Below are 15,978 nucleotides of genomic sequence, written 5' to 3'. Positions count from 1 at the left end.
CTTTAAGCATGGCACCAATGCAAACACTGCAGCCTGTTAAAGGGTAGCCATTTAAATGCCCCACATTTGCTCTTTGTGGCCCTCTTGCTGCCTTCTTGCTGTAGAAACCAGAATTAGACAACTGAAATGAAGGAGCATGACATTAGTTAGGGCCATATTTATCTCAAAACACCATCATATATGCACCATAACCTTCACTATAACCAGATAACAATGCAGGTAATCACAGAAAATATCATTATTTGAATTATTGGTAAACTATATGCCTTTATGGGGATACACACACACAGCAGATAAATGTTGCAGGCCACAAGAAACCTTTGCTACCATAAAATAAGTCACCATACATTTCATTATTTTAATTACCTGTAGCAGACAAAAAATCCCACAAGGGACTTATGCAGTTTCAGAGAGGTCCTACTTCACCATCATGTTTCACTCATTTGTTTTCACATTTCACAGTTGACATCCATATCATGCTAGAACACAAATATTTGGCTTTGTTTTATCAACTTTTCATACAACTATGTCTACTATTACACAGGGGGGAAGGTGGGAGTAACTTGTGGCCAGTCCATCATGTTTGGTGTCTGGAGAGACAATGTTTGCTTCTAGCCATGATCCCCACCCTCCCATATGAGCTAGAGAGTTCTGATTAGCTGAGAATGTAGCTGAGGAATGTTCTCATTGGCTGAAATGTATCCAAGCTACCTACATCATCAAAGTATTGCACCACGTGAGCCCAAACATGCGGCATGAAGTATCCTGTGCAAGCCACTCACCTGCTAAAGGGTTAAGGTGACCATGGATCATAGATCTCCGACCTCCAACTACTTACATGAGCTTATCCACTCTGATGTGGATGAATTACAGCTCTCTATTAAAGATATGAAAGAGAAATTTAGGGTGTCAGCCTCCAGCAGGGTGCACATGTATAATACAATCAATCCACACTATTCAGTGCATAATATTTACACCTCTAAAATTGGAGTGAATGAGCTTGAGCGAATTAGTTGGACTCACATGCAAATAAGTGGACACAGCCTGGCAGTGGAAGAGGTTTGGTGGAGCAGGCATGGTAGAGGTTGTTTGCCCATGGAGGAGCAATTATGCTCCTGTGGGCAGGTACAGACAGAGAGACATGTTACTGAACATTGCCCTCGCACCACAGCCTTGCACCAGCACTATGATATTACCAACATTGAAAATTTATTTGTTGAAAGAAAAGATTACATTATTATCTGTCACATCTGTCTTGCTGTTTTAGCTAAATACTTGTAATCATACACTGATTTTCTTCCTACTCCCAAGTATTTTTACGTCATTTTATCTTTCCTGTTGATGTATTGTTTACACGTTTATCTTATTTATCTTTACATAGTTTTGTTTTATATTAGCATTAAGTTCTTAAGTTTGTCTAGTTTTATCATATATTTTGTTGCTACTTATACTAATTACCCATATATACCTATATGCCCATATTCCCACACTCAGCACAGAAAATCAACCAGCACCTCTATATAGAGATTGTGCCTATAAAAGTACCGCGTCACCTCCGTGCGCATGCGCGCTGGGATCCACCGGCCAGGCCAGCCACCATACCTCAGATCCTTTCTGTGCTCGGTATGGTGTTCATCTGTGCCTCTTCTCGCTTCTTCCTGCCTCTTTTGGTGTCCGCTTCCTTGCTGGTTCCATTTCTACTTCTCCCTGAGTTACCATGGCCACTCGGAGTTGTGTTGGGTGCAAGAGGTGGTTGCCGGGCGAGGCTTTAGAGCCCCATTCCCATTGTCTGTCTTTTTGGCCCGCCATGTGTTCGACTGAGGACTGGTGTAGTAAGTGTTCCCACCTCTCCCTTCTCCAGTTCCAAGTGTATGTGAAGGATGGTGAGAAGCGTTCTGTTAAGGAGAAGAAGCGGGCCAAGTTGTCTGGCAGTTCCAGTGAAAAGCGTTCACAGGGAATAATTGGGATGTTTCCTGGGGATCCATAATCTGGCTTCAGCCAAGTTCGCCTTGCCCAGGAGGTGGGCTTCAAGGGCGGAGAGGTGGTACACTCCAGAAGGAGATGCTGGTAAAGGGAGCTATAGAACCAGTGGTAGATCTTCAGGCTGGGTTCTATTCTTGCGTCTTCCTTGTGCTCAAGACCATAGGGCGCTGGAGGTCGATTTGTGACCTTTCAGTGTTAAATCATTTCCTGATGGTGACTCACTTCCGTTTGGAGACAATTCCGTCAGTGCTAGAGTCAATGGCTGAGGGCGAGTGGATGGTGTCCTTGGACCTGCGGGACGCTTACTATCAGGTTCCTGTCCACTCTTGGTCATGCAAGTACATGCGGTTCGTCTGGCAGGGCAGAGTTTACCTGTTTTGGGCTCTGTGCTTTGGTCTTGCCACGGCTCCTCAGGTCTTTACCAAGGTGATGGCTTCCATGTCGGTTTGGGCCCATCGCCTCAACATACCCTTGCATTGTTATCTGGACGATTGGCTAGTTTCCGGTCCTTCTTGGGCTTCATGCCACGACAATGCCCAGTCTCTTCTGCTTCTGTGTTCTTGGGTGGGAATTCAGGTCAACTGGGCCAAATCTGATCTGTCTCCCAGCCAGAGGAAGCAGTATTTGGGTATGTTCTTGACACTGTCAGAGCCTAAGTCTTCCCGTCGCCAGATCGGGCCAGCCATTTTCAGGCAGTGGTCTGACAGTTTTTGCTGGCCATGGCTCCACCAGTGCCCCTGTGGAGATCTTTGCTGGGACATCTTGCATCCTTAGCACAGTTAATGCCAGGTGGGCTCCTGCGGATGCGGGGTCTGGAGTGGTTCCTAAAGAGACATTGGCGGGCTGTTTCCGACCCAGATTTGTGGCAGGTGGCTCCAAATCATCAGTGTTTGCAAGACCTCGCTTGGTGGTTGGTTTCGGATCAACTTCTGAAAGGTGCCCCATTTGTGGTGGCGCCCCTGGAACAGACCCTATTCTAGGATGCTTCCCAGCTTGGGTGGGCCAGCATTCCTTGGACGAGTTCACTATTCCTGCTCTTCTTTATTTTGTTGGGGAGGATGAGGTAGACCGCCTTCTTTGTCAGGTGCGGGCGGTCCGTTAGTATCTTCTCAGGACTAGGGATTGTTGGCTGGCCCGCTCTAGGTTGTTGGTCACGGTTTCGGATCCCAGACGAGCTGTCCACCCTTATACCTTGTCTAAGTGGATTTGTCAGGTGATTCAGAGGTCCTATGAGAGTGTCTCGGAGGAGGAGTCACGGCTTCTGAAAGTGAATGCCCATAAGGTTCGGGCTATTGCAACCAGTGTTCTCTTTAGAAAAGTTAAGAGTCTGGACTTGGTTCTCAAGGCTGGTACATGGATGAGTATGACCACCTTTGCCTCCTTTATTTAGATACTTTTTCCCTTGGGCCGATAGTTTCAGCGCTGAGGGTTGTTCACTGATGCTGGTTTAGTTTTCTTTCTGGATTTCCCTTGTTGTCAGCAACAAGATTTATGGATCCGTTATTTTTCCATTTTCGGGGTTTTGGCAATTTTGGAGATCGTGTCTTCCACCTTCAGGTTTCTGTTACATCCTCCCACCTATACTTGGGAATCTGGTTTATGTAATTACATATGGTTAATTAGTATATGTAGCAAGAAAATAGTTTTTTAAAGTTAAAAAAACTTTTTTTGTGAATATAGGTACTTACCCATATATAATTACAGTAATATCTCGAGATATGAACGCCCCAACATACAATTTTTTTTATATACGACGAAAAACTTCATATAATTTACGCCTCGAAATATGAAGATATTTTTAAGATTCGAACAGCCATCAGTAGGTGGCGCAACGATTGCTCGACTACCCGCGTCCACCCGAACATTCAGCCTGCGTTGTGTATTGTTGTTCATCCTTTGTACATGCATGTGTCTGTGCTCTTTGGCAGTATCTATTTTTTCTTAAGTTTTATGAACTCAAGTAAAAGTTTGGCGAAAAACACACAAAATAGCCTGTACAATAAGTCCTCGTTATACGGTACATATGTGTTCCTGAAAACTTTACCGTAAATCGAAATTACCGTATACCGAACCCATTATAACATGTAATAGTAGGGAATGTGTTCCAGCACGTCAAAAGTCACCCATACAGAAATTAAAATACATGAAAATAGCCATAAAAAAAAATGTAAAGTACTGCGCAAAAGAAGTAAACAAAATATTTTTTTTACCTTTCACCTGCCATGTATTCTATCAGATGATGTCCCTCTAGAGGCTAAGGGACAGTAGGGATTTCAGCACTTACTCATCTTCCGCTGAGTGGGCAGACAAGGATAAAACGTCGTTGTAGATGGAGGACTGTTTGTTTTTTCTTGTTTTTTCATCATAGATTTCTTGATAAATCTTGACACTTTTCTCTACGTCATGAGCCACTTTGCTACTCCAAGCAGAATTTAGGTTACGTTCCTTCAGGGTTTCCAGAGCTTTTTTGATACCACCTAGACATTCTCTAAGAGTTTTGATGTCCAGGCCACGCACAGGTTCTTCTTCCTCATCTAACTCTTTTTCTGCCTCCTGTGATGCCTTGTCTAGCTCTATAAGTTCATCATTTGAGAGAGGTTCAGCATGGCTTTGCAAAAGATCTTGAACATCATCATCATCAACTTCATCGAAGCCAGCCCTATTGCACAGATTTACTGTCATTTCTGATCGCACCGATGTCGTCTTCAGCGAAGCCTGGGAAGTCATGCGCGCATTCTGGCCATACTTTATTTTATTCCACGCCAAGTTCATGGTAGACGTCTTCACTTCGTTCCAAGATGACTTGATGTTATCTAAGGTGTACTTGATGTTATATGACTTCTACCATTCCCTGTTAGTGGGCTTGCCAGGCCCATCTGTGCCCTTTATCAGTTGCTGCATGGTTCACCGCTGGCTTTAAATGTTTGCCATAATTGTTATGAATATATTTTTGCTTACAATAGACCCTTCAATATTCAATTTATTCATCTAATTAGTAATGCATGTAAGTAATATGTAATGCAGTTAAAAAAAAAAGGGGGAGGGAAAGAAATAACAGGCTCCAAGGGTGGTCAAGTTAAAGTCAGTACTGTGAATGGCAGGGAGGTATGGTGTGGATGACGTCATCATCCCTGCTTCCCCACTCTAGGCCCTCTCGGATGACATGAACAGATACCGTATCTGTGAATTTTTTTACCGTATATCAAATCGAGGGTAGTAATTTCCAAATACCGTAACTGAATTTACCGTATAAAGAACTACCGTATAACGAGGACTTACTTACTGTATTCACATACTGATTACACTTAGAAATTCAATAAACGAGTGAGTACAAATGGTGTTCTGCATACGAGCAACTCTTCCTCTTTGCAATCCAAAAAACCAGAAGTCTCTAGATGCTATGGTTACCAAAATATCACAGGTTGAATGAGGTGGTGTTGTTGGTATGGAAAGAGTACCAACTATTGGAGCTAAGGCTAATTGAGGAAACTGAATTAAAAGCATTCAGTGGAGGGTTACTTTTATTACAAAAATATATGGGTACACATATAAATAATATTTACAATAATAATTTTAATAAGTTTGTATGCGATTGTGTATGTACGAATGTATGTATGAATGAGTGAATGTGTGTGAATGTGTAGTGTTTTGTGTTGCATATTATACAAATATAAATAAAATGAATAATATAATAATAAGAGAGTAAGACAAATATATTATAAAATAAAAGTAAATAATAAATTAGTATGCCATGAAATGGTGAGACAGGAAATGTATGGTGATACAGAAAATGCAATGATTGTAGGGCAGACTTAAGTAAACGGCCGCTACAATACTCCCCCCCTAGTTTCGAGGGAGGAGAAACGAGATTTTCTTGGTGCAGCTGGGTGAGTCAGGACCGTCCAGGGACGTTGTGGCGACCACCTGAGGTTGAGCAGGGTCAAGCAGGTAGGCCGGTTTGACCCGGTCCATGGACACAGCGTCCTGAGTGCTGTTCCGGTCGATGGTTACAGTCTTGCGTGTCCGCCGCAAGACACGATAGGGCCCTTGGTATGGTTGTGAGAGGGGGTGCTGAACAGCATCGACGCGGACGAAGACGTGTGTACAGGTGTCCAGGTCCTGGCTCACAAAAATCTTCTTAGGAGAGGAGCGAGGCTGGACTGGCTGTAGGTTGCGCATGGCACTGTGGAGGCGGGTGGCGAAATCTCGGGCACTGCACAGGTCTGGCTCTTGTGAGGGCACCAGCATCTCGCCGGGAAGCCTGAGGTTGGCGCCATACACCAACTCGGACGAGGAATGTTGGAGGTCTTCCTTGAGAGAGGACCTGATGCCGAGGAGGACAAGAGGAAGAGCCAGGGACCAGTGTTCGCGCTGTGAGGCGGCCATCAGGGAGGACTTGAGCTGGCGATGGAATCTCTCAACCATCCCATTTGACTGGGGATGGTAGCTCGAAGTCCTGTAGCGCCGTATGCCGAGAAATACCATGATCCTATTCCAGACATTAGCCTCGAACTGGCCACCACGGTCTGAGGTGAGGCTCAGAGGAACACCGAACCTTGAGACCCAAGTGGCGATGAAGGCATTGGCGACGGTGTCGGTGGTGATGTCCGGAATAGGTGTAGCCTCAGGCCAGCGTGTAAACCGGTCCACGCACGTAAGGATGTAGCGGTGGCCGGCAGAGGCGGCAGCGGCCCGACCAAGTCAATGTGGATATGGTCGAACCGTCTGGAGACTGGAGGAAAGGTGCCAGGCGGAGAGTGTGTGTGACGAGTCACCTTGGAGGCTTGGCAGGCGGTACAGGTGCGGGTCCACAGTCTGACATCTCTGTTGATGCCCTCCCAGATGAAGCGAGAAGTCAGCAGGCGCTGGGAGGCACGGATACCAGGGTGAGAGAGGTCATGTAGCTGACGGAAGGCCTTGACGCGATGCTGCTGAGGCAAGTAAGGGCGGACGGCCTCTGTGGAGACGTCAGCATACAGAGAGACCTTGGTACCTGGGAGTGTGACTTTCTTCATCTGGAGCGCCGAGTTCTGCAGGAGGTTTTCCAGCTCTGGGTCGCCGGACTGGTCGGCAGCTATGGCAGTGTAGTCGATGGAGGACACAGCAGAGATACCACGGGAGAGCGTCAGCTGGGGCGTTGTCGACACCTTTGATGTACCGGATGTCGGTGGTGAACTGAGAAACGAAGTCCATATGGCGAAGTTGCCGAGGAGAGTAGGTTGCCTTGTTTCTCAGGAAAATGGTGGTGAGTGGCTTGTGGTCGGTGTAGATGTGGAAGCGGCGGCCTTCTATGTAGTACCGGAAGCGCTTGACGGCCTTGTAGATTGCGAGGAGCTCACGGTCGTAGGCACTGTAGTTGGCTTCGGCAGTGTTGAGCTTCTGGGAAAAGAAGGCGAGCGGCTTCCAGGCACTGTCCACGAGCTGCTGGAGGACAGCACCAGTCCCATTGCCAGAGGCGTCAGTTGCGATGCTCACCTCTGCGTCGGGGACAGGGAAGGACAGCAAAGTTGCGTCGCTGAGGGCCTTCTTGGCAGCGAGGAAGGCAGCGTCAGTGTCCGGTGTCCAGGTGAGCGTGACCGACTGACCACGCTTGCACGGCTTGATCATGGCGTGTAGAGGCTGCAGCAGGAGAGAGCAGTGTGGAATGAAGCGGTTGTAGTAGTTCACCATGCCCAAGAACTCTTTGAGCTGGCGCTGGGTAGATGGCTTCGGGAACTGCTGGATGGCTTCACATTTAGTGGCAAGTGGAGTGATGCCTGCTGGAGTGACGGTATGACCAAGGAAGGTGAGCGAGGCCACGCCGAACTCTGACTTGTCGGCGTTGATCTGGACACCGTAGTCCTGGAGGCGGCGGAAGACTTGTTCGAGGTGCTGTCTGTGCGAGGCTTCGTCGGGGCTCGCGATGAGAAGATCGTCGATGTAGGCGAAACAGAAGGGAAGACCGCGGAGGACCTCGTCGATGAACCTCTGGAACGTCTGTGCCGCATTCCTGAGGCCAAAGGGCATCCTAACGTATTCGAACAGACCGAAGGGAGTGATGATGGCAGTCTTCGGTATGTCGTCAGGATGAACAGGAATCTGGTGGAAGGCCTTGATGAGGTCGATGCGGGAGAAGATGGTGGAACCAGAGAGTTGCGACGAGAACTCCTGCAAGTTAGGCACAGGATAACGGTCTTCCTTGGTGCAAGAGTTGAGAGCTCTGTAGTCTCCGCAGGGTCGGATGTCGCCGTTTTTTCTTCGGGACGACGTGAAGAGCTGATGACCAGTTGCTGCTGCTGGGCCGCACAATACCTTGCCGCATCAGAGACTCGAATTCGGCCTTGGCCTGGCGGTAGCGTTCGGGAGCAAGACGGCGGGCCTTGGCGTGTATAGGCGGTCCTGAAGTCTCTATGTGATGCTGCACATGGTGTTTAGCGGGCACGCTGGCTGAGTAGGGTTGAGTCAGCGTGGGGGAAGGACTTGAGTAAAACAGCGAACTGGTGGTCCCCTTTGATGACAGAGAGGAGAGTGCTGTCTCCTGGTGCTGGTCGAGCAAAGGAGGAGACAGAGGTCAGAGGGTCGACTAACCTGCGGCCTTTAACGTCGACCAGCAGGTTGAAGTGCTTGAGGAAGTCTGCTCCGAGAATTGCCTGGCTGACATCCCCGACGTAGAAGGTCCATTCGAAGCGACGTCGGAGGTAGAGATTCACTTGCATGGTGCGCCGTGAGTAGACGGGAATCTTGGTCCCATTGGCGGCGTAGAGATGCAAGAGAGGCGGCAAGGTGCGTAGACTGGCGGGCGCGGGGATAATACTAACATCGGCGCCGGTGTCTATGAGAAACCTTGTGTTGGAGCGGCAGTCTCGTAGGTGGAGCAGCGCTGAGAAACACTGGCGGGCAATTGGCTGCATCACTGCTCGCCGTTGGTGTTTGACGTGTTGTAGGTGCATGGGGAAACGCACTTGTTGGCCTTGGCACCAAACTTGTTGTGGTACCAACACAGACCTGGGCTCCTAGAACGGCAGCGGCGCTGGAGGCGGCGAGGAGTGGAGGAACGTGAGCGACGGCCATCATGCAGTTGCTTCTTCAAGTAGTTAACCTCGGTGGTAAGCTGAGAGATGAGCTTGGTAAGGTGAGACAACTGGGTGTCATTCTGTGTGGTAGTGACAGAAGACACAGGAGAAGCAGGTGTTGCAGGAAGAATCGCCAGGAAGTCGTCTGCCAACTTAGCGATGGCGTCAGGTTTCAAAGTGTCCTTGACGCTGAAGAGGCTACGCTGGATGGCAGGAGGAAGGCGCTGGTAGAACAGTTGCTTGAAGAGATCAGCGTCGAAGGCTTGGTACTTGTCACCAAGCAGTTGCTTCATGCGACTCAGCAACTGTGACGGCTTCTCATCACCTAATTCCTCACTAGAGAGGAGCTCACGGAGACGGGTGGCGACGGAAGATTGTAGACTCGTTAGTAGGCAGTCTTCAAATCTTCATAGGGAGTGTCAGAGGAGGCAGCAGTGGAGATGACGACAGAGATAAGTGTAAGCACGTCGGATGGCAAGAAGCTAACAGCATGGTTGAATTTGGTGAGGCTGTTAGTGATCTTGGATGCCTTGAAGCTGCACTCCAAGAGACAGAACCACAAGGATGGGTCCTGCGAGTAGAAGGGAGGTGCCTTAAAAGACACCGCCGTCGCAGCAAGGTCTTCCTGAGACATGGCTGGTGGTGGTGATGGGCACTAGGCTCTGGCGTGAAGATCCTATGGGTCACAGCAGGTCTTAGGGAGCTGCTGTTGTACACAATAGTGTCACTGTCACTGGCGTGTGTCACTGGAGTGTGTCACTAGTGTGTGTCACTGGCGTGTGTCACTGGAGTGTGTCTGCACAGGGGGATGGGGATTCACGCCGTATCCATGTGGCGGGTCGAGAAAAGGGTAACACTCAAGCCGTAATCCAGGTGGCGGGTAAGCACAGTAACACGCCGTAATCCAGGTGGCGGGTAAGCACAATATCACGCCGTAATCCAGGTGGCAGGTGCAAAGGTGAAAATTGGAAGGTGGGCGGGAGAGAGGGACGCAGAAGGTGTCGCTGTGGCACAGAAGGTGCTGTAGGAGGCACAAAAGGTGCTGTAGGAGGCACAGAAGGCGCTGAAGGGTGGGCGCAGAAGGCGCTGAAAGGTGGGCGCAGAAGGCGCAGCAGGGAAGGGGGAGGGAGCACAAAGGTGCTAGGAGGGGGGGTATAGTTAACCCTTACTATGCCTAAGGCATAATATTTCTCCCGGCGTAACCGTCAACTCCACGAACACCACATATGGAGGTGGAGCTTTTTCGGGTAGGAGCCCTCCAACGGATACCCCAGGCGGAGCTGGCGCAGGTCTTTGGGCTAGGAGACAGTGGCTCTTATACAGCCACGGTTCCTTCCTCTTAGCTAGCTCATGGGGTCACCATTTGTTGGTATGGAAAGAGTACCAACTATTGGAGCTAAGGCTAATTGAGGAAACTGAATTAAAAGCATTCAGTGGAGGGTTACTTTTATTACAAAAATATATGGGTACACATATAAATAATATTTACAATAATAATTTTAATAAGTTTGTATGCGATTGTGTATGTACGAATGTATGTATGAATGAGTGAATGTGTGTGAATGTGTAGTGTTTTGTGTTGCATATTATACAAATATAAATAAAATGAATAATATAATAATAAGAGAGTAAGACAAATATATTATAAAAAAAAGTAAATAATAAATTAGTATGCCATGAAATGGTGAGACAGGAAATGTATGGTGATACAGAAAATGCAATGATTGTAGGACAGACTTAAGTAAACGGCCGCTACAGTGTCATCGGTGTACCTGGCCTTGCGTCTGATCGGGTTCAGTAGACTTGGCTAGAGTGATAGAAAACGGGCCCCTTGTATCCTCTCTCTCTCTCTCTCTCTCTCTCTCTCTCTCTCTCTCTCTCTCTCTCTCTCTCTCTCTCTCTCTCTCTCTCTCTCTCTCTCCTGTTCTGATACCACTCTCATTCAAAAGTTGTCTTCCCGCAACATGGCAAGAGACCTGAGGTATAGAAGTAAGGTGCGTGGGAGAGGTGGCGGAATCAGACACAGTGAAATCACTGTCGCTCCCACCATCCATCATTGGTGACACAGTGACATAGAGCATATGTTTACTCCTGATGGGTGTTGCTGGCTCACAAGCAAAGAAAACAGGAAGAAAACAGCCAAAATATAGCCGTAAAAAGCCTAAACGTCTATTGACATGCCCCGAGTCTTGCGTGATGAACGTCTATTGTGTCCCTAGTTTTGCAGTTTAAGTTGTTATTTTGGGCAATATAGTACATTTATATCATGCATACAGTAAACATTGTATTTATCTTATATTAAATCTCTATTTGGTTGGTATGTAAAACATGTTAATATTTTTTTGGGGGGGGCGGTAAATTTGTTTCACAAGAACTAATTAATTCTATTTCCATTAATTCCTATGGGAAAAATTTATTTGATATACGATTGTTTTGATATACAACGATCGTCACGGAATTAATTAAATTCATATGGTGAGGTACCACTTTACATAGAAAGAGGTTCCATTCCTCCCTTTCCTCTGTGTTTGTCAATTTTGGCAGAAAGGATCTGAGGTATGGTGGCCGGGATGGCCAGTGGTTCCCAGTCCGCATGCACGCGGAGGTGACATGGTACTTTTATAGGCACAATCTCTATATAGAGTTGATGGTTGATTTTCTGTGCTGAGTGTAGGAATATGGGCATATAGGCATACATAATTACATATGGGTAAGTATATTCACAAAAAAAAGGTTTTACTTTAAAAAACTATTTTTCATTTTTAGGGTATCTTTTTGTTTTATATTAGTGTTCTGCTTTTAAGTTGCAGTTGGTATAGTTTTATAACTTACATGTTTTAGGGTTTATTTTTTATGTGTCTCTGGGTTTTTATTTAGTATGGAGTTGAATGTCCTACCTTTATAATTATTATACGAGAATAACCAAAGTTATGTATATAATTAGAGCATGTATTGATTTATTTATGCATCTTATGTATTCAATCAGGTTTTTGGTCAATAAAGTATCTATCTGTCTATCTATCTATCTATCTATCTATCTATGAGTATTCTCTACATAGTTGCTACTGCCTCTTGCATCTTCTCTGACTGCCATCTTTTTCAGGTCTACTGCAATTGCATCCCTCCTTTTTCATTCTCTCTGTTTCCCTCAATCTTCTTCCCTCATCTCATGAGATGCACAGTATCATATTTTTGCTTTTGAGTGTACATAGTGCCTGTAGAAAAGACTGATTCATATTTTACCATTTAAGTATTGCCTGTGTAATGGCCAGACCATAACACTCCACTTTAAATTAAACTCCATGTGGGCCATGGTAATATTGATGACTTGATTATTAGCATTGTGTAACCTACCTTGAATGCCCTGTAGTGACTTTGATCCCCAACTAGTCCTCTTTTGCAGCTTCAACAATTGATCTGAAGGTGCTTCAAAACTTAGGCATAGCCTTTGTGATTGGTTTGGTTTGATTAATAGAGTTGCATAATCAAATTTGAATGTCCTAAAGTTAATTTGATTCTCAGCCACTTCTTAGCATAACTAGTTTGAAATATCTTAGGGTATTTCAAAATTTGAGCTCCATATTCTTTCTTTGGCAGGAAGCAAGTGAGGCAGTGACGGAGGTGCTGCAGCAGGTGCTGGGATCATTCAGGAAACTGGCTGGGGTGGTGGGGCTGCGTCTTCATCTCCGCCTCACTCAGGAGGTGCTGCGCCTACTGAATCTTGCATATTCACCTGTACAAGCAGCTGTAGAAGCCTTCAGGTAGCTTCTTATCCCCAGTATAGTATATGAATTCTTATGAGGGAGTAGAAAATGCTACAGTTGTAAATATCAATGCTTGTCATTGTGTGACTAAAATATAGTTAGGTGATTGATTTATGTTCTCTTTCTTGTGAAAGGAGTTTGGTGTGCACTCAATTGCCCCATGACTCTTAACCTCTGAGTCAGGATGTTATGTGAGGGTAAAAAATGGGTTAATATTTTAGGTATTGGCTTTCTAAATGGTCATTGTATGGATAAGTGAAATAAAGTTGGGTGTCTGACTTTTGTTTTCTGTGTCTTGATAGAAGTCTGGTTTGCCCTCGCTTGCCTCTTGACTCCTTGGATGGTGTGGGACGAGTGTTGGACCATCTTGTGCCCCCTGATTCAGCTGTTTCCTCCCTGCCACTGGTAAGTTGTGAAGCACACTGCAGACTGATGGGTCTTACCTCAGTGCTGCTGAAGATAGGGATTTACTGGCTGGGCTCTATGTAATAGTTAATATTTTGTTCCATCAGATTCCCACCCAGCATGAGGAGAGTGGTAGAGGACAGCTTAGTGAAGAGGTGTTTAGAAGATTGGGTATGAAAGTAATTTCAAAGCAGGTATGGATGGTGAAACAACTCTTTGTTGATTTATTTATGTCTACTTTTTTTTTGTGTGTGCATGGTTTTGTATTTTTGTATGTAAAATGTGTGTGCATTTGCACCTACTGATAAATATACAAGATCTGATAGTCTTGCTATGTCTCTGTATTTGTCTAATTTTTGTGTTCTCCTTTTTATTTATCACCTATTCTTGTTTATCCTGCATATCTGTACTTTTGCTGGAGAAAACATGCATGTCAGTACACAACCCTGTTCACTTCCCAGATGAAAGCTGTGGAGCTAGTGGCTAAGGAGCTTGAGAACTGGAGTTGTGTGGTGGTGGTGGGCCCTCCACGTTCAGGGAAGACCACCACCATCACTGCTGCTGTCAGGGTCTACCAACGTCGCAGTGGTGCCCTCACCCTCTCCAGCATACACCAGTACACTCCATCGACTGCTGGCTACAAGTCCTCTCGCAACATGGGAAAGATGCGGTCATGGATTCAGAGAACACCCCCAGCTGGCCACAGGACAGTGAGGAGTGAGGAGAGCAGCAATACCCACGACTCAAGGCATCTGAGTGACAGGGAAACCATCACTGTGGATGAAATAGATGAGTCAAATATTGAAGTGTTGAGCTCTGGCAGGCGTCTTGTGGACCGACATGTGTACACTTTGAGGCCTCAGGTTAGAAGGTTGAGCTTAGAATAGGACTTCATATGATTTTAGACTAGGTATTATGTTGAGGTATGAGAAGTTCAGTTTAGAAAGCTTTTTTGTATTACTTTTGAATTTGCATGTTGGCTTATTGTTTTTTTAACAAACAAAACTAACTGTTCATTCTCATTCTTAGAGCTACTCCCAGGCTAGACTCATGGGTACTGAGACTCAGGCTGGACTCTTCCCCTCCTTACTGCAAAGATTAACTGCAAAGGCTATCCACAGGTTAGTTAAAGATAGAACAAAGTTAGCACATCCTTTCACTTCTTTTATTATATCTAAATTATTAGGGCTGGATCAATTTGAACATTCTATGAAATGCATTACAGTAGGCCCTTAAGATTCGCAAGGACTAGGGATCAATAATCTCACGAAAGTTTAAAATTCGTGAATGTTTGGAGAACATATTACATATTCACATACGTAACAATAATGTTTATTTAACATTATTGGTACGTATGTAACAATATCCCTTACAAAGATATAAGGCAGAGAAACAGGAAGCCATTATGGTGGACTCATGAGATAGGTAGCCAGATCAGAGAGAAGAAGAGGGCATACAGAGAGTTGCAGAAAAGTGGGGAAGATGTAGATTTGATTAGGTACAGACAGGTCAGAGATGATTTGAGTAAGGTTATAAAAAAAAGTAAAAGGCAGGCAGAGATAAAACTAGCTAGAGCTGGGAGTAAAGATCCCAAAAAATTATATAGTTATTACAAGGTCAGTGATAAAAGAAATAAGGATAGGATTGGACCACTCAGAAAAGATGGTGTAGTAGTGGATCAAAATGAAGACATAGAATTATTGAATGAACAATTTTCTTCAGTATTTACTAAAGAATAGAAAATCCTGTTACAAACAGTGCGACGAGTAGTTTAAGAGCTTTAGAAAATATTGATATAAAACCGGGAATTATTAGGAAATTTATTCTTGAACTAGACGATAGGAAAGCTAGTGGTCCTGATGAGCTACATGCCAGAGTACTTAGGGAGGGTGTAGACAGTATTTCTGAAGCACTTAAGTTAATCTTTGAAAGATCACTTAGGTTTGCTGAGATACCTCAGGACTGGAAGTTAGCTAATGTTACACCAATATTTAAAAAAGGTAGGAAGGATGATGTGAATAATTATAGACCGATCAGTTTAACTAGTATAGTATGTAAGATACTAGAGAAAATCATTAAGGGTAGTATTTGGGAGCATTTAAATGAGAATAGATTAATTAGAGATACCCAACATGGCTTTAGATCAGGAGGTCCTGTCTTACAAATTTGCTCGATATCTTAGAATATATTACCAAGGAGTTAGATGATGGAAATAGCATAGATGTTATATATCTAGATTTTAGCAAGGCGTTTGATAAGGTACCGCATAGGAGGCTAGTGTACAAATTGAGACTACATGGGATAGGGGTAGGTTAGTTGATTGGATTAGTGAATGGCTTTCTGATAGGAAACAGAGAGTAGTATTAAATGGGGCAATGTCTGAGTGGAAGGAAGTGGTTAGTGGGGTACCCCAAGGATCAGTGCTAGGACCTCTTCTTTTCTTGGTGTACATTAACGATTTAGATATAGGAATTAGTAGCAAAGTATCAAAGTTTGCAGATGATACTAAGATAGCATGTGCAGTACAGGGTGAAAAGGACAATTACAGAATACAACGAGACCTGGACAGGCTGATAGCATGGGCAGACAGGTGGCAGATGGAGTTTAATTCTAAAAGTGTCAGGTTATGCATTTAGGTAAAGACAACACAAACTTTAACTATGAGATGGAGGGATGTTGGCTAGAGGCAGTAGAGGAAGGAAAGGATTTAGGAGTAGTGATAGACAGGACTATGAAATTTTCAAAGCAATGTTTAGAAGCAAGAAATAGGGCAA

The 15,978-nt window shown here is 45.2% G+C and overlaps 1 protein-coding gene across 5 annotated transcripts in view; it reads left to right on the top strand.

Annotated features, from left to right (window-relative positions):
- LOC123498677 (dynein-1-alpha heavy chain, flagellar inner arm I1 complex-like) overlaps nt 1-15,978 on the top strand; it is a 368,589-nt gene that overhangs the window by 222,050 nt on the left and 130,561 nt on the right. For all 5 annotated transcript variants that reach the window (XM_045246012.1, XM_045246014.1, XM_045246015.1 and 2 more), the window contains 5 exons: nt 12,633-12,796; nt 13,102-13,204; nt 13,312-13,398; nt 13,666-14,067; nt 14,234-14,325. In XM_045246012.1, the coding sequence (XP_045101947.1) occupies nt 12,633-12,796; nt 13,102-13,204; nt 13,312-13,398; nt 13,666-14,067; nt 14,234-14,325 (848 nt within the window). The remainder of the gene's footprint in view (nt 1-12,632; nt 12,797-13,101; nt 13,205-13,311; nt 13,399-13,665; nt 14,068-14,233; nt 14,326-15,978) is intronic.

Source organism: Portunus trituberculatus, chromosome 48 (assembly GCF_017591435.1).
Source record: "Portunus trituberculatus isolate SZX2019 chromosome 48, ASM1759143v1, whole genome shotgun sequence".
NCBI lineage: Eukaryota > Metazoa > Arthropoda > Malacostraca > Decapoda > Portunidae > Portunus > Portunus trituberculatus.
Note: the sequence above shows the minus strand (reverse complement) of the source record. Positions and strands in the feature narration are given on the sequence as shown.